Genomic DNA, 25,753 nt, shown 5'->3' on the forward strand with positions numbered 1-25,753 from the left:
CTCTCCACCCTCTCTCCCACCAGCCTGGCCTGGAGGTGCTGCAGTTTCATTGACTGCGAGTCCCTCAGCTGCCACCTCCACCGCGATCTGGAAGTCTTTCAAATGCCCTTAAGTTATCTTAGATTTTTCCTCCCCCACTTTATACATAAGCATAAGAGGAGAGCAGGGACTCTGCTGGTGTCTTATTTACACAATGGGATTGAAGGTGTTTGTCTCGCGAAACTAATCGATGGGGTGAGAAGTAGCTGAATAACCTGCAGGGGGCAGCAGAGCCCAAGGCCAGTGATTCCACGTTGAGGACAGTCTCTGGAGCCTGCAAAGGGAGGGAAAGAGAGTTTCCCTGGGGGCTTCGCGCGCAGCCCACCCCCTTCTACAAGTGGCCTCCAGCTGCTCAGAGCAGCTCCAGAAAGGGTGTGGATTCCGAGAAGCTGCAGAGCCCTGGAAAGCAGAAGACCCACGTGCAGACGCATTTGTGGCGTCTCTGCCCTTTCTGGTGTTGTACCTCTGGAGCTGTCTTCTGGGCAGGGTTTGGGGTTTGACATGCATGGGGTCGTTGGGGTCAGAGTTATTTGTATAGATAAAGAAAATGTGTGGCCGGGCGCGGTGGCTCACGTCTGTAATCCCAGCACTTTGGGGGGCCGAGGCGGGCGGATCAAGAGGTCAGAAGATCGAGACCATCCTGGCTAACACGGTGAAACCCCGTCTCCACTGAAAATACAAAATATTAGCCGGGCGTGGTGGCGGGCGCCTTTAATCCCAGCTACTCCGGAGGCTGAGGTAAGAGAATGGCGTGAACTCGGGAGGCGGGGCTTGCAGTGAGTCGAGATCGCACCACTGCACTCCAGCCTGGGCTACAGAGCAAGACTCCGTCTCAAAAGAAAAGAAAAGAAAAGAAAATGTGTGAAGATCAGGCTAGAGCTAGAGACAGAATTGTTTGGTGGCGTCACCTGGATAAAGGGTTCATGAAGTTGACAGTTTACTTAGGTCAGAAACAAAACCTGGTGAGAGTTTCCTGCTGGTGAAAATGAAGATCTGAAAGGAGGAAGCATTTTCACAACGGGATGGGGGTGTGTGAGCAAGGCTTGGCCACGCCTCATCCCCAATTCCGGCCCGCTGGAGGGCATATGCCTCTCCTCCTGGTGCAGTCGTGCCTGGCCTGGTCTCGGTTCCCCTGCTGCTCTGAGGCCAGCAGATGGCTCCCATGGACACTGAGTCTGAAATTCCCTGCACACTCCTGTGACCCCGTGCAGAACGAAGGAGCGGGGACAGTCCCTTGAGTGAGGATGACGCTAGTGTTCTCTTCTATCAATAGCAAGTTTGGCTGAAATGCAAATATCCAATAACCAGAGTACAGAAAGCAGCTCATCCTTAGAGAAGCTGTGGCTAGAATCCGTCAGTCTGGCTCTGCGGGGCCTGATACTCAGGGCTTCAGCTGTCACTCAGATGTGGGGGGCGGGACCTAGTATTTCATCCAATCAGAGGTGCTGGGGCGTGGCACTGCCCACAGTTCATCCGGAAATGGAGGGGGTCGCTTTCCTCACCTTCCTCGCTGCGCGGGCGGCGGTTGGTAACCGGTCAGTCCAGCCCGAAAGGGACCTGGTGCCTGTACCCAGGCTTCTGTCGCTCTGTCGCCTGCGCTATGCCCTGCTGTAGTCACAGGAGCTGTAGAGAGGACCCCGGGACATCTGAAAGCCGGGAAATGGTGCGTGTGCGGGACCAGATGTCGTGAGACGGGGGAGGGGCTGCCTGGAACAGGCGGGAACCGGGCCTCCCTGTGGGCGACTCCGGGGTCTGGGACCGAGTCCTCCTTGAGCAGTTCGGCCCTCGGTCCCCTTGGCCGCTGGACGGGGCTGGGCCGGCAGCCAGGACCCGGGCGTCCTGTCCCGTCCCTGCGCGGCGACTGCGGCCCCGGCCCCTGCCCCGGAGCCCTCTCTGGGCAGTTCCGATCCCGCAGCCCCGCGTCTCCCCAGATTGTGCGGAAGCAACGGGAGGGTCATGGAGGCATCCTGACTCGGGTGTGGGGTTCGTGCGTGGGAGGAGCAGAGGTCTGTGGGGCCCCCAGTCCCCACTTTCTCCTGTTAAAAATTAAACTGAGGTACGTTAACAATTAAAGAGTTCATTTGAGCAAACAGCGATTCACGAATGAGAAACACCCCGTCCTGGCTTGTGGTTTCGTCAACGGAAAAAGTCAAACTATGTAAAATAAAGAAGTTTATTCAGAGCCGAATAGGAGAGACCTTGGCCGAGGGAAACACAACCCCAAGCAGCCTGGAGTAAGTGGTCCCGAGGCGGCTCAAGACAGTTTGGTTTTATTCATTTCAGAGAGACAGGAATTGCAGGAAAAATGATGAATCAGTGACTGAAAGGTGTAAGTTCCATTGGCAGAAAGGGTGGGACCTGTGGAAGGGGGGTTAGAAGGCACAGGTGGTTGAGGGATTCTGTAGGTGGCAGCTGGTTGAGAGTGTTGAATCTTTGTCTAAAGTTTGGAGGAGGTAGGAAGGAATGCTGAAGGAAGGGGGTCTGTTATCTGCCACTTGATTCCATCCCAGCCAGAAAACAGACCTGTTTCTCGAGATTTTATGAATTCTGAGGCGTGACTTTACTTTTGCCTTGCGTGGCCTTAGGTTTTGTTTGTAAGTTAGTATCTTCTTGCCACAAGGAGTCTGTTTTTCCATTCTGATGATATCTATTTTTACATGAATGTGTGGGAGAGGGTATAAGGAGACCTGTCTCACCTCCCATCCTGTCATACAGAGGCACTCAATTTTCAGGGTTTTTTGGGGGTCCTGTTGGCCAAGAGCCGGTCACTTCACTTAGCTGGGAAGGTACTTTGTTTTTATTTGAGACGGAGTCTCCTTCTGTTGCCCAGACTGGAGTGCAATGGCCTGATCTCGGTTCACTGCAACCTCCACCTTCCGGGTTCAAGTGATTCTCCTGCCTCAGCCTCCTGAGTAGCTGGGATTGTAGGCATGCACCACTATGCCCTCCTAATTTTTGTATTTTTAGTAGAGATGGGGTTTCACCATGTTGGCCAGGCTGGTCTCGAACTCCTGACCTCAAGTGATCCACCCACCTCAGCCTCCCAAAGTGCTGGGATTACAGATGTGAGCCATCTCGCCAGGCCAGAGGTATGTTTTTATTTTTAGTTTACCAGTTTAGGGGTAGGCTTTTATAAGTTACGTGAGGAGACAAACCAGATAAATGCTTGATTGGTTGCAGAGATGCAGTTGCCTTATTTGGACTTGTCACTCCGAAATAATAGAAAGGTCAAGATTTCAGTTGGAAGAGTTTATTCAAGCGGAAAGATAGCAGTGGCCCATTTGGGAAAAACACAGACTCTAGGGAAATGGACTCAGTACTCCAAAATTGGAAGTTAAGTTCTTGCTTGTATTACCAGGAAAAGAGGTCCTGATCAGACCCCAGGAGAGTTCTTGAATCTGACACAGGAAGGAATTCAAGACGAGTCCCAAAGTGCAGTGAGAAGAGAGTTTATTGAAAGCTACTCTGGGCCAGCATGATGGCTTAGGCCTGTAATCCAAGCACTTTGGGAGGCCAAGGTGGGAGGATAACTTGAGGTCAGGAGTTCGAGACCAGCCTGGGCAACATAGTGAAACCCCGTCTCTTCCAAAACTAGCAAAAATTAGCCGGGTGTGGTGGCCTGCGCCTGTAGTCCCAGGTGCTCAGGAAGCTGATGTGAGAGAATCACTTGAACCCCGGAGGCAGAGGTTGCAGCCCAGCCGAGGATGCGCCACTGCACTCCAGTGTGGGTAGCAGAGTGAGACCCCATCTCAAAAACCAAAACAAACAGGAAAGAGGTCAAGACCAACCTGGCCAACACAGCGAGACCCTGTCTCTATTTAAATAAATAAATAAATAAAGAGAAAAGGAAAAAGAAAGAAAAAGCTTCTCTGTTTCAGAGTAGGGCATCCTCATACAGCAAGTGGAGGAACGTACTGTCTTTATATCCTCATACAGCAAGTGTATATCCTCATACAGCAAGTGGAGGAACGTACAAAATTTATTACTCTGTTGATTTAAAGAAAACTATCCTTTACATTTTAGCACCCAAGTGCATTAAAACGTAACTATAATTATCTTGAAAGCACGTATTGTTATAGGTATTGGGACATCAGGACATTCTGTCGTTGTGGGAGTGTAAGGATACTTGCAGGCATCTTCAGGCTGTTTTCTTCATGGGAAACTTTATGATCATGGGTTGTGACTGGCAAGGAGTGTTTCTTGTTAGTCTCAAGATGGAGCTGAACTTAAATTGGTCTTTCTCTGGCTCCCCTAGGCACCTGCTTCCCTAACACTTATATAGGCAAAAGGCAAATAAATGTAACAGGATTATGTTTTCCATAGAAGGCTGATGTATGAGATACAACAATTTTTTTTTTTTTTTTTTTTTTTGAGACAGTATCTTGCTCTGTGACCCAGCCTGGAGCAGTGGTGCGATAATGGCTTACTGCAGCCTTGACCTCCCCAGCTCAAGCACCTCCGCCTCCCAAGTAGCTAAGACTACAATTGCCCACCAGCACACCTGGCTAATTTTTTATTTTTTACAGAGGTTAGGTCTCGTTATGTTGCCCAGGCTGGTCTCTGGCTCCTGGCCTCAAACAGTCCTGCTTCCTTGGCCTCCAAAAGTGCTGGGATTACAGATACAGATATCAGCCAGTGCACCTGGCTAACAACTTAATTCATAATGGTTTACTTTTTTCCCCCAGAGCTTGTTTTCTTTTCTTTCTAGCTGGTTTTTATTTCCTTTTCAATTTAAAAGAGTGAATTTAACATTCCAGCTGAAGACAATCTGATAGCCATGAAATCTTTGTGTGAGAAAGTAGTCTCTGTAGTCTTACTACAGAGATCAGTAGTGAAGAGGGGCCTGACAGGATGGCTCACACCTGTAACCCCAGCACTGTGGGAAGCCAAGGCAGGTGGATGGCTTGATCTCAGGAGTTCAAGACCAGCCTGGGCAACATATTGAGACCCCATCTCATTTGTGAAAAATCATATTAATGTAAGTTAAAAAAAATAGTGGAGAGGGAAAGGGTCTTTCCTGTTTCCCTTCAGTCATTTACAACATTTTACAAAACACTATAGGTAAGAAAGAAGGCGAATCTGTAATCAGGGAATGGAGGATTCCAGCTAGCTATGTGAAAGCTGTGTGTCAGGTGACTCAACCCCATGATCACATTGCTTCAAGATAATTTAAAGATCTACCAGCTTAAATTTTTTAATTACTTTGTTGTTTTTGTTGTTTGTTTTGAGATAGGGTCTCACTCTGTCACCCAGGCTGGAGTGCAGGCGCGATCTCAGCTCACTGCAGCCTCCGCCTCCTGGGTTCAAGTAATTCTCCTGCCTCAGCCTCCCAAGTAGTTGGGATTACAGACATGTGCCACCACACTCAGCTGATTTTTGTATTTTTAGTAAAGACAGGGTTTTACCACACTGGCCAGGCTAGTCTCAACTCCTGTCCTCAAGTGATCCACCCACCTTGGCCTCCCAAAGTGGTGGGATTACGGGTGTGAACCACTGCGCCCGGCCTGACTTACTTGTTCAAACAGCCTATGTAGGTAGAAAATTTCTAGGTATGTAATTCCAAGGTAATAGGTAAATTGTGCCTGATTAAGCATGAATTTTATTTCCCTATAAATTAGTAATTTCCGAGAGTTGTATTTAAATTCGATTTCAGGGTCCTTAGGTAGGACCTTAGGACACTACACACAGTTCAGTCTCATTGCTTATTTAAATTTTTCCACACTTTCCAGGGCAACTGGTTTCCCCTTACATTTTCCAAATATATGGGATGCCGGATCTCAAATCCTCCACCCTCATACCATAGCCTAACTCTTCAAGGGCTTGCAGTAAAATCTGTTTCTGAACATTTAACATGACAAGAAAGCAGAGAATAACCACTAGACATTTTCCTGAAAAATCCTTTCTGCCTCTCCTCCTTTTATCTTTCTTAGACACAGACACCTTATCAGGATGTCTTTGGGATGAGGTTCCTTTATGGAAACTTTGCAGGGTGATATGTCTTCAGTACACACTCCTATGTTTTCCAGATTTTGAGTTTTAGAACGGCCTGTAGCTGACCCAAGACCCCCACAATTGCCATGTCTCTTGGAGGGTCTAGTGGGTATCTGTGCCTAGGGGAGTGGGGCCTCCCAAGGGAGCAGCTGAATGACTAGTGGTGGAGGAGATGCCTGGTATAGTTTTCATCTAGATACCCAGTTCGTGGGTGCTCAGCTTCTCTCTCCTAACTTCAGTTTCCATTAATTGGAGACACGTGGCCAATCAGCTAATTGGATGTTGCTATTGAGGAAAAACAGAAATGATTCCTGTCCTTTGGATTGTCTCAACTGTGAAGAGAGAAATATCCCAAAAGACAAGGAAAGGCCACCCCAACAAGGTTGTATTTAGCTGTCCTACAGGGAGGTGGTCACCAGAATGCAGTTGTGTAACAAATATATGTGAGTTGACCACATGGAGGAACTGAGAGGAGGTGTAGAAGTGGAAACTCTGTTGAGTTTGAGTAAAGTTTTCTTCTGTTATGAGAATGTTAAATCCATAATCAAAATGCATGCTAAGGTAACATATCAATATAAGAACTCACTATAACCGGCAACTCTAGAATTAATTAAATTATTGTATATGGAGATGATGGGTAGTAGCTTGATTATTCTCCTGTAGATAACCATTTGTCCCTGCTTTTTCTGTTAAGTGTTCACCACTTGTATCATTGGCTGACAATACTTGGTTTGTCATAGTTTCACATTACCTTAAATAGATGCCCAGACTGGGTGCGGTGGCTCACGCCTGTAATCCCAGCACTTTGGGAGGCTGAGACTGGCATATCACCTGAGGTGAGGAGTTTGAGACCAGCCTGACCAATATGGTGAAACTCCATCTCTATTAAAATTCAAAATTAGCCAAGCATAGTGGTGCATGGCTGTAATTCCAGCTACTCGGGAGGCTGAGGCAGGAGAATCCCTTGAACCTGGGAGGTGGAGATTGCAGTGAGCCGAGATTGCGCCATTGCTCTCTAGCCAGGGCAACAAGAGCAAAATTCCGTCTCAAAAAAAAAAAAAAAACAACATAGATGCCCTCGTTTCACAATTTGCTGTTTTCCATTGGTCTATCTTTCCATCTCTCTGTTAATACCATTTTCTCTTAATTAGTATAGAGTACAAAGCTGCAGTGTGTAGTAGGGATAGTGCCTCTCTATCTTAGTCATCTTGGGCTGCTATATCAAATTACCATAGACTGGGTGACTTAAAGAATAAACATTTCTTTCTGGCAGTTCTTGAGGTCATGAAGTCCATCTTCAGAGAGCTGACAGATCTAGTGTCCAGCAAGGGCCCGCTTCCTGGTTTGCAGATGATCGTCTTCTTGTGGTTCCTTCACATGACAGAGAAGAGAGGAAGCCGGCTCTCCTGTGTCTTCTTATGAGAGCACTAATCTCATTCAGAAAGGATTTACTCCTATGCTCTCATCTAATCCTAATTACTTCCCAGAGATGTCAACTTCTAATACTATATTGGGGGTAGGTTATTAATGTATGATTTTTTTGGATTGATGCAAATATTCATGCCATAACACCTCCCAACAATATTCTATAGAGGATCTTGTCTATTTTTAGTCATTGTCTTCTATTTCAGTTTTTAGAAGTACCTTTTTCTTAATTTTAGTGAGGGAAACAAACTGCATTGTAAATTTCATAAAATATAACTTTAGGCATATTTCAGAGAGGTTACATCATAGTGATACTTAATCTCCTTTTAAGGACACATGACATTTTTCCATTTATTGCATTTTATATTGATGTTTTTCAGTATAAACTTTTTGCATAATAATCATTTTTTATCCTTCTTGAGACTTTTTTGGACTTCAAGAAAATTAGTTTTAAAATTAGTGGCCAGACACGGTGGCTTGCGCCTGTAATCCCAACACTTTGGGAGGTCAATGCATGCAGATAGCCTGAGTTCAGGAGTTCAAGATCACCCTGACGAGCATGGAGAAACCTCATCTCTACTAAAAACACAAAATTAGCCAGGCGTGCTGGCAGAGGCCTGTAATCCCAGCTACTCAGGAGGCTGAGGCAGGAGAATCGCTTGAACCTGGGAGGCGGAGGTTGCAGTGAGCCAAGATCCCAAGATCGTGCCATTGCACTTCAGCCCAGGCAACAAGAGTGAAACTTTGTCTCAAAAAAAAAAAAAAGAAAGAAAATAAATTAGTCCAGCCTGGGCAACATGGCAAACCTTGTCTATACAAAAACTTTCCTGGTCATGGTGATGTGCGCCTGTAGACCCAGCTACTCAGGAGACTGAGGTGGAAGGATCTGTTGAGCCTAGGAGTTCAAGGCTGCAGTGAGCTATGATTGCACCACTACACTCCAGCCTGGGTAACAGAACGAGACCCTGTTTCAAGAAAAAAGAAAAGAAACAAAAAAATTAGTTTCAATATGCTATGCTGTTGTTGCTGATAATTAAAATTCACTGAGATTTATTTCTGTATAGTGTGCATTCTAGAAACTAACTAAAAGTATTACATATGCACAAAATACATAAAAGAGTTGCACAATGAATCCAAATATTGATGGAGTCAGTACTGTGAACGATAACTGCCTTACATTTCTTTATACTTCCCCAACCTGGGTACCCATCCACATCAGTATATTTTATTTTTGCATGTTTTTTATGCAAACCAATATGTGATTTTTTTTTTTTTTTTTTTTTGAGACAGAGTCTTGCCGTGTCACCCAGGCTGGAGTGCAGTGGTGTGATCTTGGCTCACTGCAAGCTCCGCCTCCCGGGTTCACGCCATTCTCCTGTCTCAGCCTCCCAAGTAGCTGGGACTACAGGCACCCGCCACCCCGTCCGGCTAATTTTTTGAATTTTTAGTAGAGACAGTGTTTCACCATGTTAGCCAAGATGGTCTCAATATCCTGACCTCGTGATCCGCCCGCCTCGGCCTCCCAAAGTGCTGGGATTACAGGCGTGAGCCACTGCACCCGGCCAATATGTGATATTTTATATCGGATTTTATTTAAAGTCAGTTATGAACCTTACATGGAATGATAGTTAATTCACTTTCTTATTTAGTTGATTTTATTATTTAGAACAGTGGTTGTTTCCCCAAAACATTGAGCAGATAATCCAGAGTTCCCTCATTTTTCTTCCAAGCTCATAGTTCCCCCTATTTTAAACATCTTGACTGGCCAGGTGCTGTGCCTCATACCTGTAATTCTACCACTTAGAGAGGCTGAAATGGGAGGATAGCTTGGACTCAGGAGTTGGAGGCCAGCCTACGCAACATAGCAAGGCCCTGTTTCAAAAAAAAAAAAAAAAAAGTTTTAAACCAAGGAAACCATATTGACTGTGTGTAGTGTATCCTATAATTGATGCAAGAATATATTACATGTGAACACGATGAAAATTGAAGAAGCCAATATTATTATTACCTAAAGTCCATCTTTTACATGAAACTTCACTCTTTTTGTTCTGTGGTTTAAGACAACTACGTGTGTCATGTATCCACCATCACAGTCTTATACAGAAGCGTGTCACAGGCCTCAAAATCCCCTGTGCTCTCCTAATCATAGCTCTCCCCTCCCTCTTCTGCCACCCCTATTTATCCCTGGCAACAAATGGTAATGTTCCTGCCTCGGTTTTGCATTTTCCAGAATATTAAATATTTGGAATGATGCTGTAAGTGGCCATTTCAGACTTGCTTCCTCGATGTAAAAATATGCATTGAAGGTCTCTCGATACCTTTGTTGCTTGACAACTCATGTATTTTTTATTTTTATTTATTTATCTAAAAACAATTTTGTTTTTGAATGGTGTGAACCCAGGAGGCAGAGCTTGCAGTGAGCTGAGATTGCGCCACTGCACTCTAGCCTGGGCGACGGAGCAAGACTCCATCTCAGAAAAAAAAAAAATAATTTGTTTTTGTTTTGTTAGAGACAGGGTCTCAAACACCCCAGCTCAGGTGATCCTCCCACCTCAGCTTCCCAAAGTGCTGGGATTCCATTTGTGAGCCATCATGTCCGGCCACTCATTTTCTTTATTTTTTTTATTTTTATTATTTTTTTATTTTTTATTGATCATTCTTGGGTGTTTCTCGCAGAGGGGGACTTGGCAGGGTCACAGGACAACAGTGGAGGGAAGGTCAGCAGATAAACTAGTGAACAAAGTTCTCTGGTTTTCCTAGGCAGAGGACCCTGCGGCCTTCTGCAGTGTTTGTGTCCCTGGGTACTTGAGATTAGGGAGTGGTGATGACTCCTAACGAGCATGCTGCCTTCAAGCATCTGTTTAACAAAGCACATCTTGCACCGCCCTTAATCCATTCAACCCTGAGTGGATACCGCACATGTTTCAGAGAGCACAGGGTTGGGGGTAAGGGCACAGATCAACAGGATCCCAAGGCAGAAGAATTTTTCTTAGTACAGAACAAAATGAAAAGTCTCCCATGTCTACCTCTTTCTACACAGACACGGCAACCATCTGATTTCTCAATCTTTTCCCCACCTTTGCCCCCTTTCTATTCCACAGAACCGCCATTGTCATCATGGCCCGTTCTCAATGAGCTGTTGGGTACACCTCCCAGACAGGGTGGTGGCCGGGCAGAGGGGCTCCTCACCTCCCAGTAGGGGCGGCCGGGCAGAGGCGCCCCTCACCTCCCGGACAGGGCGGCTGGCCGGGCGGGGGGCTGACCCCCCCACCTCCCTCCCGGACGGGGCGGCCAGCCGGGCAGAGGGGCACCTCACTTCCCAGTAGGGGCCGGCCACTCATTTTCTTTCATCACTGAGTAACATTACATTGGATGGGTGTTACCATAGTTTCTTTATTCACCTACTGAAAGGCTCATCTTGAGCCTGGTGTGATGCCTCATCCCTAAATTCCCAGCTACATGGGAGACGGAGGTGAGAAGATTGCTTGAGGCCAGGAGTTAGAGAACAGCCTGGTAGATACAGTGTGAGACCTCATCTATTTTGTTTTAAAAAAAGACTCACCTTGTTTGAGTCTAGTTTTTGGCAGTTATGAGTAAGGCTGCTAAAAATGTCTGTGGGAGGACTTTTGTGTGGACATCAGTTTTCAGTTCATTTGGGTCAATATTGTAGGATTGAGACTACTGAATCAGTAAGACCATGCTTATTTTCTTCAGACCTCCACAGACTGTCTTCCAAATTGGCTGTAGAATTTTCCATTCACATCGATAGTGAATGAGTGTTCACTGTCATTGGCATTAGGAAGTGTCAGTGTTGTGGATTTTAGCTACTCCACCAGGTATTTGCTGCTGCCTCATTGTTTTCTTTTTTTTTTCTTTTTTTTTTGTTTTTTGTTTGTTTGTTTGTTTGTTCGTTTGGAGATGCAGTTTCGCTTTTGTTTCCCAGGCTGGAGTGCAAAGGCGCAAACTCAGCTCACTGCAGCCTCTGCCTCCCAGGTTCAAACGATTCTCGTGACTCAGCCTCCGGAGTATCTGGGATTACAGGCGTGCGCTGCCTCTCCTGACCAATTTTTGTATTATTAGTAGAGATGAGGTTTTACCATGTTGGCCAGGCAGGTCTCAAACTCCTGACCTCAGGTCATCCACCTGCCTCGGCTTCCCAATGTGCTGGATTACAGGCGTGATCCACTGCGCCCGGCCTGTTTTCATTTCGTTCTTTAATGACACGTGATGTAGAGCATCCTGTCATATGTTTGCCATAATTACAGTCTTTAGCCGGGTGCGGTGGCTCACGCCTGTAATCCCAGCACTTTGGGAGGCCGAGGCGGGCGGATCAGGAGGTCAGATCAAGACCATCCTGGCTAACACTGTGAAACCCCGTCTCTACTAAAAATAGAAAAAATTAGCCAGGCATGTTGGCGGGCGCCTGTAGTCCCAGCTACTGGGAGGCTGAGGCAGGAGAATGGCATGAACCCGGGAGGCGGAGCTTGCAGTGGGCCGAGATCGTACCACTGCACTCCAGCCTGGGCGACAGAGCGAGACTCCGATTCAAAAAAAAAAAAAAAAAAAAATTACAGTCTTTGTGGGGAGGTATACTTGGAAAGATCTTGTTTTTTTTTTTTTGAGACTGTGTCTGGCTCTGTTGCCCAGTCTGGAGTGCAGTGGTGTAATCTCGGCTCACTGCAACATCTGCCTCCCAGGTTCGAGTGATTTATCTGCCTCAGCCTCCAGAGTAGGTGGGATTATAGGCTTACGCCACCAGGCCCAACTAATTTTTGTATTTTTAGTTGAGACTGGGTTTCACCATGTTAGGCTGATCTTGAACTCCTGTCCTTGATGATCCGCCCACCTCAGCCTCGCAAAGTGCTGGGATTATAGGCATGAGCCACCGTGCCTGGCTTTTTGCTTCTTTTTTGATTGGTTGGTTTTTTTCTTATAGAATTTTAGGACTTCTTCATACCTTTTGGATACCAGTCCATCACCAGATAGGTGTTCTGCAAATATTTTGTCCCAGTCTGTCACCTGTCTTTTTATTCTGTTAACAAAGTCATTTCCAAAACAGACAGTTTTACTTTGTTTGTTTTGTTTTTAAATTATACTTTTAAGTTCTAGGGTACATGTGCACAACGTGCAGGTTTGATACATAGGTATAACATGTGCCGTGTTGGTTTGTTGCACCCATCAACTTGTCATTTACATTCGGTATTTCTCCTAATGCTATCCTTCTCCCAGCCCTCCACCCCCTGACAGGCCCCAGTGTGTGATGTTCCCTGCCCTGTGTCCGAGTGGTCTCATTGTTCAGTTCCCACCTATGAGTGAGAATATGCGGTGTTTAGTTTTCTGTTCTTGTGATAGTCTGCTGAGTATGATGATTTCCAATTTCATCCATGTCCCTGCAAAGGACATGAACTCATCCTTTTTTATGGCTGCGTAGTATTCCATGGTGTATATGTGCCACATTTTCTTAATCCAGTCTATCATTGGTGGACATTTGGGTTGGTTCCAAGTCTTTGCTATTGTGAATAGTGAATATTGCTTTATAGTAGCGTGATTTATAATCCTTAGGGTATATACCCAGTAGTGGGATTGCTGGGTCAAATGGTATTTCTAGTTCTAGATCCTTGAGGAATCGCCACACTGTCTTCCACAATGGTTGAACTAGTTTACAGTCCCACCAACAGTGTAAAAGTGTTCCTGTTTCTCCACATCCTCTCCAGCACATGTTGTTTCCTGACTTTTTAATGATTGCCATTCTAACTGGTGTGAGATGGTATCTCATTGTGGTTTTGATTTGCATTTCTCTGATGACCAGCGTTGATGAGCATTTTTTCATGTGTCTGTTGGCTGCATAGATGTCTTCTTTTGAGAAATATCTGTTCATGTCCTTTGCCCACTTTTTGATGGGGTTGATTTTTTTCTTGTAAATTTGTTTAAGTTCTTTGTAGATTCTGGATATTAGCCGTTTGTCGGATGGGTAGATTGCAAAAATTTTCTCTCATTCTATAGGTTGCCTGTTCATTCTGATGGTAGTTTCTTTTGCTGTGCAGAAGCTCTTTAGTTTAATTAGATCCCATTTGTCAATTTTGGCTTCTGTTGCCATTGCTTTTGGTGTTTTAGTCATGAAGTCCTTGTCCATGCCTATGTCCTGAATGGTATTGCCTAGGTTTTCTTCTAGGGTTTTTATGGTTTTAGGTCTAACATTTAAGTCTTTAATCCATCTTGAATTAATTTTTGTGTAAGGTGTAAGGAAGGGATCCAGTTTCAGCTTTCTACATATGGCTAGCCAGTTTTCCCAGCACCATTTATTAAATAGGGAATCCTTTCCCCATTTCTTGTTTTTGTCAGGTTTGTCAAAGATCAGATGGTTGTATATGTGTGGTGTTATTTCTGAGGCCTCTGTTATGTTCCATTGGTCTATATATCTGTTTTGGTCCCAGTACTGACAGTTTTACTTTGAAGTCCAATGTATCAATTTTCTCATTCACAGATCATGCTTTTTGTGTTGTGTGTGAAACCTTATTGCCAAATCCAGGGTTGTCTTGGTTTTCACAAGTGTTACGTTCTAGAAGTTGTGAGTTTTGCATTTTCCATTTAAGTAAATGATTCATTAGGAGGTAGTTTTGTAAAAGGTGAAGTTCTGTATCTAATTCATTTCTTTGCATTTGCTAATCCAGGTGTTTCAGTACCATTTGTTGTGTGCCACCATGTCTAATTATTTATTTATTTTATTACAGAGACGGGGTCTCCCTATGTTGCCCAGGCTGGTCTCTAACTGCTGGGCTCAAATGACCTGTCTGCCTTGGCCTCTGGTTTTGAATTTTTAATACATGTCTTTATAGTAGATTTTTCTTTTTTTCTTTTCTTTTTTTTTTTTTTTTTTTGAGACAGAGTCTCGCTCTGTCACCCAGGCTGGAGTGCAGTGGTGCCATCTCGGCTCACTGCAACCTCCACCTCCCAGGTTCAAGCCATTCTCCTGCCTCAGCCTCCCGAGTAACTGAGACTACAGGTGCCTACCACCACGCTTGGCTAATTTTTTGTATTTTTAGTAGAGACGGGGTTTCACCATGTTACCCAGGATGGTCTCGATCTCCTGACCTCGTGATCTGCCTGCCTCAGCTTCCCAAAGTGCTGGGATTACAAGTGTGAGCCACCGCACCTGGCCTATAGATTTTTCTACGTTCCTTGTGCTTCTCTGTCATCTTATGGAATCTTCTCTTGTATAGTTCATTGAGTGTTTTTAATCATGAGGAGATATTAACCCATTTATGCTGGAGATTGCAATTTTTTGAATTGCAGATGTGTGAAAAATCAGACTTTGGCGATAACCTTGAACAGTAGGATATAAATAACTCTCACATGCTTAGCGTTCCAAAAATGGAACACTACTCATAAATGGGCTAAGGTTTGTCAGATGCCTTTTCTGCCTCTATTTATTCATTCTTGTCGTTTTTTGTTTGTTTGGAGATGGAGTCTCACTCTGTCATCCAGGCTGGAGTGCAGTGGCGCGATCTTGGCTCACTGCACCCTCCATCTCCCAGGTTCAAATGATTCTCCTGCCTCAGCCTCCCAAGTAACAGGGACTACAGGTACACACCACCACACCTGGCTGATTTTTTTTTTTAATATTATATTTTAAGTTCTAGGGTACATGTGCACAATGTGCAGGTTTGTTACACATGTATACATGTGACATGTTGGTGTGCTGCACCCATTAACTCGTTATTTACATTAGGTATATCTCCTTATGCTATCCCTCTCCCTTCCCCCCACCCCATGACAGGCCCCGGTGTGTGATGTTCCCCTCCCTGGGTCCAAGTGTTCTCATTGTTCAATTCCCGCCTATGAGTGAGAGTATGCGGTGTTTGGTTTTCTGTCCTTGAGATAGTTTGCTCAGAATAACGGTTTCCAGCTTCATCCATGTCCCTACAAAGGACATGCTTATTTCTGAGGGCTCTGTTCTGTTCCATTGGTCTATATCTCTGTTTTGGTACCAGTACCATGCTGTCGCGCCTGGCTAATTTTTGTATTTTTGGTAGAGATGGAGTTCCACCATGTTGGCCAGGCAGGTCTCAAACTGCTGACCTCCATAATTGCACCTGCCTTGGCCTCCTAAAGTACTGGAATTATAGGCATGAGTCACCACACCTGGCTGCTACCATGATTTATTATCATTACTTATTGGAAAACAAAACTTAAAACTTATCAGCTTAAGGAATTTTACACGTACACTTGAGATAGTTTGACAAATCTACATAAGTTCTGTAAGATGAATTCTATTGTATTTTGCTTATTGCAATTATCCTGAAGTTTCATGCATGTTGTAGTATGTAACAAGATGTTTTCTTTTTTTTTTTTTTTTTTTGAGACAGCAGGCTGGAGTTCAGTGGCACAACCTCGGCTCACTGCAGCCTCTGCCTTTCAGGTTCAAGCAATTCTCCTGCCTCAGCCTCCTGAGTAGCTGGGATTACAGGCATGTGCCACCACACCTGGCTAATTTTGTACTTTTAGTAGAGACGAGGTTTCTTCATGTTGGTCAGACTGGTCTCCAACTCCAACCTCAGGTGATCGACCTGCCTCGGCCTCCAAAAGTGCTGGGCTTATAGGCATGAGCCACAGTGCCCGGCCAAGATGTTATTTTCTAAGTATAAATAATATTTCAATGTATTGTGTCCGGAATTGGTGGGTTCTTGGTGTCACTGACTTCAAGAATGAAACCGTGGACCCTTGCGGTGAGTGTTACAGCTCTTAAGGTGGCGTGTCTGGAGTTTGTTCCTTCTGATGTTCGGATGTGTTCGGAGTTTCTTCCTTCTGGTGGGTTCGTGGTCTCGCTGGCTCAGGAGTGAAGCTCCAGACCTTCGCGGTGAGTGTTACAGCTCTTAAGGCAGCGCGTCTGGAGTTGTTCGTTCCTCCTGGTGGGCTCGTGGTCTCGCTGGCTTCAGGAGTGAAGCTGCAGACCTTCGCAGTGAGTGTTACAGCTCATAAAAGCAGCATGGACCCAAAGAGTGAGCAGTAGCAAGATTTATTGCAAAGAGCAAAAGAACAAAGCTTCCACAGTGTGGAAGGGGACCTGAGCGGGTTGCCACTGCTGGCTCAGGCAGCCTGCTTTTATTCTCTTATATGGCCCCACCCACATCCTGCTGATTGGTAGAGGCGAGTGGTCTGTTTTGACAGGGCGCTGATTGGTGCGTTTACAATCCTTGAGCTAGACACAAAGGTTCTCCACGTCCCCACCAGATTAGCTAGATACAGAGTGTCGACATAAAGGTTCTCCAAGGCCCCACCAGAATAGCTAGATACAGAGTGTCAGTTGGTGCATTCACAAACCCTGAGCTAGACACAGGGTGCTGATTGGTGTATTTACAAACCTTGAGCTAGATACAGAGTGCCAATTGGTGTATTTACAATCCCTGGGCTAGACATAAAGGTTCTCCAAGGCCCCACCAGAGTACCTAGATACAGAGTGTCGATTGGTGCATTCACAAACCCTGAGCTAGACACAGGGTGCTGATTGGTGTGTTTACAAACCTTAAGCTAGATACAGAGTGCTGATTGGTGCATTTACAATCCCTGGGCTAGACATAAAGGTTCTCCACATCCCCATCAGACTCAGGAGCCCAGCTGGCTTCACCCAGTGGATCCCGCACCAGAGCTGCAGGTGGAGCTGCCTGCCAGTCCCGTGCCGTGCGCCCACATTCCTCAGCCCTTGGGTGGTCGATGGGACTGGGCGCCGTGGAGCAGGGGGCGGCGCTCATTGGGGAGGCTCGGGCCGCACAGGAGCCCGTGGAGGAGGTGGGAGACTCAGGCATGGTGGGCTGCAGGTCCCGAGCCCTGCCCCGCGGGAAGGCAGCTAAGGCCGGGTGAGAAATCGAGCACAGCGCCGGTGGGCTGGCACTGCTGGGGGACCCAGTACACCCTCTGCAGCCGCTGGCCCAGGTGCTAAGCCCCTCATTGCCCAGGGCCAGCAGGGTCGGCCAGCTGCTCCGAGTGCAGGGCCGCCAAGCCCACGCCCACCCGGAACTCCAGCTGGCCCGCAAGCGCCGCGCGCAGCCCCAGTTCCCACTCGCACCTCTCTCTCCACCCCTCCCTGCAAGCTGAGGGAGCCGGCTCCCGCCTTGGTCAGCCCAGAAAGGTGCTCCCACAGTGCAGCAGTGGGCTGAAGGGCTCCTCAAGTGCCGCCAAAGTGGGAGCCCAGGCAGGGGAGGCGCCGAGAGCGAGTGAGGGCTGTGAGGACTGCCAGCATGCTGTCACCTCTCAGTATGCATATACTTACCACATTTTGTTTATCCATTCAGCCGTCAGTGGATATGTGGGTGGCTGCATTGCTCATTACTGCCACCCCAGGAAGGTCGTATAGTGGTTGAATCTGTGCTTATTACACCCTGGTATCTCTTAGGAGTTTCTCGTTTGGCCTCTTGTGTACTTAGGGTGCCAGGTTTTGCTTAGGAATGTCCCCTTTCCTTTGCCCTTCTTACCAGCATCTATCTAGCTACATTCTGACAGGATAACTGCAAAGTGAATGATTCCTGGGCATCATAATGGATGTTTCTTTCTACTTAGGTGTTTCCCCTCCTCTCTGCTTATATCTAGCATGCCTGTTTTGGGTGGTCCCTGGGGGTGTGGGCTTTCCCCTGGACTTCCCCTCCTGCTCTTGGCTAGCTATCTGCCTTCTCTAACAATGTCATCAAAGATTACACTTTGGGAACAGGAATTTTCAAGGAAACACAGCCTCAGGACTGCTAATGTTAACTTTTTTCTGCATATTAATTCATAGGGCTCTGTTATGACAGGTGCTACAGACCCACAGTCCAAAGAGACATTAGGGACAGCCCAGGCAGCTCGTTTTTCTCCCTGGATTTGTAGCAGGACAAGTCGCAGACAAAACCTCTCAGACACTGGGTTAGAGAAGGAAGTGGCTTTATTCGGCCAGGAGCGTCAGCAGACTTGCATCTTAAAAACCAAGCTCCCAGAGAGAGAGAAATTCCTGCCCCTTTTAAAGGCTTACACAGGGGTCCACATGAAAGGATCGTGATCAATTAAACAAGGATGGGGTGTGTAATTGGGGCTGCATGCATCGGTAACAGGACAGAGCAGAACAGAAAGACTTTCACAGTGCTTTCTCATACAATGTCTGGAATCTATAGATAATACAAGTGGTTAGGTCAGGAGTTGATTTTTAACTACCAGGCCTGGGGTGTGGCACCGGGCTGTCTGACTATTGATCTCATTTCTGCCTTCCTGTAACTTTTGCTTCCTCTTTCTTGTTCTGAGGTATGAGACAATAAGAGAGGTGGTCTCCTTCCTTATTCCCCCCTTTGAGAATCTCACTTATTAATGGGAGTTCTCACTTTCATCCTTACTACCTAGGTCTTCCTGCAAGACAGATCAATAGTGGTTAATGTAATACACTTGTGCTGAAACATTTTGGTGGACCAAGGTAGTGACAAAGCTTCTCATTATTTGAAGGAGCACAGGTAGCAAGCAGGGGAGTAACAAGCAGGTTCTATTATTATTATTATTTCTATTATAAGTGTTTTAAATCCTCCTAGTGCTGGAAACCATTTTCCAAATACAGATTTAGGATTAAACCCATGCCAAAGCTGTACAGGCACATGTGCCAACTTTGTTATGTCCTTAACTATGTTTTTGACTACTTGCCCTTGATTATTTATATGCAGACAGCAATTGGTTAGGTTAAATTTTCCATAGACCCCTCCTTTAGCTGCTAGCAAGTAATCTAGGGCCAGTCTATTTTGATAGATAGCATTTTTCATCTGGGTTTCTTACCAGGCTAAAACAGTTAAAGCTCTGCCAGTTTTATTAGTGATTATTTCTAAGATAGCTTGTAACCATATGATCCGGTTGAGCATGTAAATGGGGGTTTCTTTTTTTTCTGTTTTAGCTATTTTTTTTACTTCTATTACCTAGAAAAGAACTAGTTTTTTAATCTTATTTCAAAGACTGTGATCATGGGAGGCTTTTGGCATTTCTGTGAAGTCTACCTGCAGATCTTCAAAGGGGGTTGCTCCATAAGCTTGTATGCCGGGCGGAACGGTTGGACCCTGCCTTGCATTGTGTTGTTGGCAGGTAATACATCACTGTGCCACTGTTTCAGCAAGGGCTGATAAATGTGAGATGTAGAAGTACCGGCTTAACAACTTTTGAAGTGACTCCTGGCCTAGATGGGTGGTTTTATGCACAGCCAGTATGACTGTGGCTCCCAGCAGCTGTGGCACAGCTACTCTCCCATCCAGTAACCAGATCCATCCTTCTTCCATCACCTGTCCTCCCTCTGCCTGGAGAAAGTCCTTTTCTTCTTTAGAATAAGTGGGTACAAGGTAGGCCACTGGCCTTGGCCAGGGCCCCACAGTCTGGGTTAGAACTCCAACTGCCATTTTTTTCTTTTTCTGACACAGTGTAAAAGGCTTTGTCAGATTAGGGAGCCCCAGGGCTGGGACTGACATAAGTTTTTCCTTTAACTCATGAAAGGCTCACTGTTGTTGGGATTCCCATCCAAAAGGTTCCCAGCACCCCTCTTTGTGACCCCATATAGAGGTTTGGCCAGTACTGCAAAGTTTGGGATCCACAGTCTGCAGAACCCTACTGCTCCTAAGAATTCTCTCACCTGCCTTCTGGTTTTAGGTTGCAGTAGGCTGCAGATGACCTGCTTTCTTTCTGAGCTTGATTGACCAAGCGCAAGTCCTGTACTGGCCTGTAGTTCTTGGTCCCTGGCTTGGGAACAGGCAGGAGGGTAGTGTTCCATGGAGACTGGCAAAGGACTATAATTCCAAAGGCTCTCAGGTGCTTGAGGTGGACCTGGATTCCTTCAAGAGCTTCTCGAGGGAACCGGGTACTGTTTTTGCCTGACCGGCTGGGCCCCAGGCTTAACTTCTATAGGTACGGGGGTTTGGTTGACTGCCAGCCCTGGAGGGTTGTCTTCTGCCCACACCTTTGACCACCACTTAGCCAGAGCTGGTCTTATCTCTTGACCTGGCTCGGTTAAGAAAAGTCTTCATTCCTCCTCCTGGGGGACAGTAAGGGCCATGATGACTCCCTTTCCAGGTAACTTTAGCTGTAAAAGAGCTGTGCTTTGTAAGAGAGATGGTGGCTCTCAGCTTGCTAAGCAAGTCCCTTCCCAGCAAGGGCAAGGAGCAGTCGGGCATGTACAAGAACTGGTGAATTACTTCATGTCCCCCTACAGTACAAGTCCAGGGCAAGCAGAAAGCTTGTTTTGCCGAGACTCCTGTGGCTTCGATTATATAAATAGTCTTTTTGGATAAGGGGGTGACTGGGGTGGTTACTACTGAATGTTCAGCACCAGTATCGACAAGAAACTCAATGTCCTTGTTCCTGACTGTCATCCTGACCATGGGCTCATTAGGGGCACCTGAGCCCGGTCCCCCTTAGTCCAGTAGCCCTTCTGCCAGATTAAATAAGGAGGCCCTTTCGTCCTTGCCTGAGACCTCTGGCTTGGAGCCATTTTGTTTCTTCTTTAACTGGGGGCACTTGTTTTTCCAGTCTTAGATCGTAAATGAGCTGCCAAGGGAGGGGTTTCTCCCGCAGCTTCACATTCTCTCTTGTCTGCTCTGGGTGGTCTAGGGGTGTATCTGTCCGGAGGAGGCACAGGTGCTGTGGGCTCAGGAGTGGGGAGTCTGTCTTCTAGGTGAGGACGGGGGGCATTGCTGTGCCATTTCCTGCCATGGGTCCTCTGACATTGGGTCAGATAGAACTTTAGGAGCTGACTTCCCTTGGCGGGTGGGGAGAGATCCCTCATTGGCTATCTGTCCCTTTGCCACTAACACTGCTGCTGCCTGTCCTCTCAACCACTGTGGGGGGTCTAAACCCAGCTGTGACTAAGTGTCTATGTACAGGAACTTGGCTGGATACCCTGGCTTACAGGTAATCTTGTGCCATACCTTTGAAATAAGGGACCTATCCTGGCTTCCTTCTGATGGCCAACCCACCTCTAATGCTGGCCAGTCTGTCTCACACAAAGTTCTAAGTTTTCCTGGTGTTATAGTAACTCCATAGTCTCCCTTAAATCCCTTTTTGAAATTTTTTATAACATAGTTCCTAGTGGGGTGGGCTTACTTTGTGTCTGACGCATTTTTCTTTCGAGACAAGACAACACTCACATTGCAAGAGGGAAAGGATAAAGGTCACTCACGCGTGGTGGTACATGCCTATAATCCCAGCTACTCGGGAGGCTGAGGCAGGAGAATCGCTTGAACCCCGGTGGTGAGCCAGTATCACGCCATTGTACTCCAGCCTGGGCAACAAGAGCGAAACTCTGTCTCAAAAAAAAATAAATAAATAAATTGCTTTATGGAAGAAAGTAAGTATAGATGGAGAGAAAGGGATCTGATAACCGAAGCAGGGAATAAATGTTTGGAGTCCACAGCATCCTGAGAACTTCTTGGGAATAGAGTCTAGGCCTCCAGTGCTGTCACTCTCACCCATCTTCCTCTACACATGTGAGATGTTTCAGGACCCAGTGGCCTTTGAGGATGTGGCTGTGAACTTCACCCAGGAAGAGTGGACATTGCTGGATATTTCCCAGAAGAATCTCTTCAGGGAAGTGATGCTGGAAACTTTCAGGAACCTGACCTCTATAGGTAAGGATGACAATATTCCTTCCCTCAGTGCATTAGCAAACCAGTGTTTCTAGCTCATCAATGCTGTTGAGTGATTTTGAACATAGACAGGAAATACTTTGATGAATAAATGAGGCATGGCTGCAGTAAATCATAGACATAGAATCTAATAATTTTTTCACAATTTTATACTGCTTCAGGACTATTTTTCTGTGTCTGTATTTTAGGAAAAAAATGGAATGACCAGAACATTGAATATGAGTACCAAGACCCCAGAAGAAGCTTCAGGTAATTTGCATTTCCAAGAGAAAGCAGTGTCTCTCTGCACAATCTTAGAATATGAGAATATGTTGAAGAGAAGTAAAACAAAGAACTAAATCCAGCATCAAATTCATTTCTTCTTAGAATATTTTCTCAAAAAACATATATTTAAACGTGACTGAGGCTGAGGGCTCACTCCTGTAATCCCAATCCTTTGAGAAGTGGAGATAGGAGGATAGCTTGAGGCCAGCAGTTCAAGAACAGCCTGTGCAACATAACAAGACCACATATCAACAACAGCAAAAAATTAGCTGGGCATTGTGGTATGCATCGGTAGTCCCAGCTACTCAGGAGGCGAAGGCAGGAGGATCACTCGAGACTTCAGGAGTTAAAGGCTGCAGTAAGCTATGATGATATCACTGCACTCCAGCATGGGCAAGAGGACAAGAACTGGACTCAAAAGAAAAATGACATACAGTATTTAGTAATTGTAAAATAGTTTACATGGGAATACTATTAAGAAGCCCCTTATGAATATTTTTTTAAACAATAGGTATGGCTGGGTCATCTTGTAGAACATGTCCAGTCACCTTCAAACGATTCAGACAGGGCAGAAAGCCTACACTTTGATGGACAGTGTTAAAAATGCAAGTGCAATACTTGTTGATTAATATAGAAGTACTTGTAAACAAACCCTTCATAATGTGCTTCTCATGTTTTACAGGAGTCTCATAGAAGAGAAAGTCAATGAAATTAAAGAAGACAGTCATTGTGGAGAAACTTTTACCCCGGTTCCAGATGACAGACTGAACTTCCAGGAGAAGAAAGCTTCTCCTGAAGTAAAATCATGTGACAGCTTTGTGTGTGCAGAAGTTGGCCTAGGTAACTCATCTTTTAATATGAACATCAGAGGTGACACTGGACACAAGGCATGTGAGTATCAGGAATATGGACCAAAGCCATGTAAGTGTCAACAACCTAAAAATAAGAAAGCCTTCAGGTATCGCCCGTCCATTAGAACACAAGAAAGGGATCACACTGGAGAGAAACCCAATGCTTGTAAAGTCTGTGGAAAAACCTTTATTTTCCATTCAAGCATTCGAAGACACATGGTAATGCACAGTGGGGATGGAACTTATAAATGTAAATTTTGTGGGAAGGCCTTCCATTCTTTCAGTTTATACCTTATCCATGAAAGAACTCACACTGGAGAGAAACCATATGAATGTAAACAATGTGGTAAATCCTTTACTTATTCTGCTACCCTTCAAATACATGAAAGAACTCACACTGGGGAGAAGCCCTATGAATGTAGCAAATGTAATAAAGCATTCCATAGTTCTAGTTCCTATCATAGACATGAAAGAAGTCACATGGGAGAGAAGCCTTATCAGTGCAAAGAATGTGGAAAAGCATTTGCATATACCAGTTCTCTTCGTAGACATGAAAGGACCCACTCTGGGAAAAAACCGTATGAATGTAAGCAATATGGGGAAGGCTTATCCTATCTTATAAGTTTTCAAACACACATAAGAATGAACTCTGGAGAAAGACCTTATAAATGTAAGATATGTGGGAAAGGCTTTTATTCTGCCAAGTCATTTCAAACACATGAAAAAACTCACACTGGAGAGAAACGCTATAAATGCAAGCAATGTGGTAAAGCCTTCAATCTTTCCAGTTCCTTTCGATATCATGAAAGGATTCACACTGGAGAGAAACCCTATGAGTGTAAGCAGTGTGGGAAAGCCTTCAGATCTGCCTCACAGCTTCGAGTGCACGGTGGGACTCACACTGGAGAGAAACCCTATGAATGTAAGGAATGTGGGAAAGCCTTCAGATCTACCTCACACCTTCGAGTGCATGGTAGGACTCATACTGGAGAGAAACCCTATGAATGTAAGGAATGTGGGAAAGCCTTCAGATATGTGAAGCACCTTCAAATTCATGAAAGGACAGAAAAACACATAAGAATGCCCTCTGGAGAAAGACCTTATAAATGTAGTATATGTGAGAAAGGCTTTTATTCTGCCAAGTCATTTCAAACACATGAAAAAACTCACACTGGAGAGAAACCCTATGAATGCAACCAATGTGGTAAAGCCTTCAGATGTTGCAATTCCCTTCGATATCATGAAAGGACTCACACTGGAGAGAAACCCTATGAGTGTAAGCAATGTGGGAAAGCCTTCAGATCTGCCTCACACCTTCGAATGCATGAAAGGACTCACACTGGAGAGAAACCCTATGAGTGTAAGCAATGTGGGAAAGCCTTCAGTTGTGCCTCAAACCTTCGAAAGCATGGTAGGACTCACACTGGAGAGAAACCCTATGAGTGTAAGCAATGTGGGAAAGCCTTCAGATCTGCCTCAAACCTTCAGATGCATGAAAGGACTCACACTGGAGAGAAACCCTATGAATGTAAGGAATGTGAAAAAGCGTTCTGTAAATTCTCTTCTTTTCAAATACATGAAAGGAAGCACAGAGGAGAGAAGCCCTATGAATGTAAGCATTGTGGGAATGGATTCACATCTGCCAAGATTCTTCAAATACATGCAAGAACACACACTGGAGAGAAACACTATGAATGTAAGGAATGCGGAAAAGCATTCAATTATTTTTCTTCCTTGCATATACACACAAGGACTCATATGGGAGAGAAGCCATATGAATGTAAGGATTGTGGGAAAGCATTCAGCTAGCCTGGTTCCTTTTATGGACATGAATAGACTCACACTGGAAGGAAGCGCTATGAATGCAAGCAATGTGGCAAAACTTTCACATTTTCCAGTTCTTTTCAATATCATGAAAGGACTCACACTGGGGAGAAACCGTATCAATGTAAGCGGTGTGGGAAAGCCTTCATTCCTTTTACTTCTTTTCAATGTCATGAAAGGACTCACATGGGAGAGAAACCCTATGAGTGTATTCTAGTTCCCTTCGATATCATGAAAGGACTGACACTGGAGTGAAACCCTATGAATGTAAGCAATGTGGGAAAGCCTTCAGATGTGCCTTGCACCTTCAACAGCATGGAAGGGTTCACACTTGGGAGAAACTCTATGAATGTAAGCAGTGTGGGAAAGCCTTCAGATCTGCCAAGATTTTTTGAATACAGATAATTAATGTAAACAATTAACTTTATCATAACTATACTAACGTTATTCTTTTTAAATAAGCTATAATAAAATATCCCATTGGTTTTACGTATTAGATCAAGCTTATAATGTTACATTGTTATTATTTGGACATTGTGAGTCAGTATTACCATGTGGATAAAATGCCAGGCATCTTTTTCCTCATGGAAAGTTTACTTTTTGCACCAGGCACAGTGGCCCACGCCTGTAATCCCAGCACTTTGGGAGGCCGAGGCAGGCGGATCACGAGGTGAAGAGATCAAGACCATTCTGACCAACATGGTGAAACCCTGTCTCTACTAAAAATACAAA

General features: G+C 45.4%; 1 protein-coding gene across 3 annotated transcripts; it reads left to right on the plus strand.

Moving 5' to 3' along the window:
• The first annotated feature begins 1,326 nt into the window (after positions 1-1,326).
• LOC101130507 (zinc finger protein 700) lies at positions 1,327-25,517 on the plus strand. 3 transcript variants are annotated; one of them, XM_055371700.2, is made up of 4 exons: positions 1,327-1,702; positions 21,929-22,064; positions 22,271-22,331; positions 23,029-25,517. In XM_055371700.2, the coding sequence occupies exons 1-4, from the start codon at positions 1,640-1,642 to the stop codon at positions 25,004-25,006; spliced, it is 2,238 nt and encodes a 745-aa protein (XP_055227675.1). In that variant the 5' UTR covers positions 1,327-1,639; the 3' UTR covers positions 25,007-25,517. The 3 variants fall into 3 exon arrangements, with proteins under 3 accessions (XP_055227675.1, XP_018872013.1, XP_055227676.1); XM_019016468.3 differs by having other exon boundaries at positions 1,328-1,702; positions 21,938-22,064; XM_055371701.2 differs by lacking the exon at positions 1,327-1,702 and adding an exon at positions 7,304-7,546 and having other exon boundaries at positions 21,938-22,064.
• The last annotated feature ends 236 nt before the right edge of the window (positions 25,518-25,753 follow it).

Source organism: Gorilla gorilla, chromosome 20 (genome assembly GCF_029281585.2).
Source record: "Gorilla gorilla gorilla isolate KB3781 chromosome 20, NHGRI_mGorGor1-v2.1_pri, whole genome shotgun sequence".
NCBI classification, from domain to species: domain Eukaryota; kingdom Metazoa; phylum Chordata; class Mammalia; order Primates; family Hominidae; genus Gorilla; species Gorilla gorilla.

Bases quoted from the DNA above. Each gene is read 5' to 3' on its own strand.
- LOC101130507 (XM_055371700.2), top strand. From the start codon at position 1,640: ATGCCCTGCTGTAGTCACAGGAGCTGTAGAGAGGACCCCGGGACATCT. The intron at 1,703-21,928 runs GTGCGTGTGCGG...TACACATGTGAG, and splicing joins CATCTGAAAGCCGGGAAATG to ATGTTTCAGGACCCAGTGGC. The intron at 22,065-22,270 runs GTAAGGATGACA...TCTGTATTTTAG, and splicing joins CAGGAACCTGACCTCTATAG to GAAAAAAATGGAATGACCAG.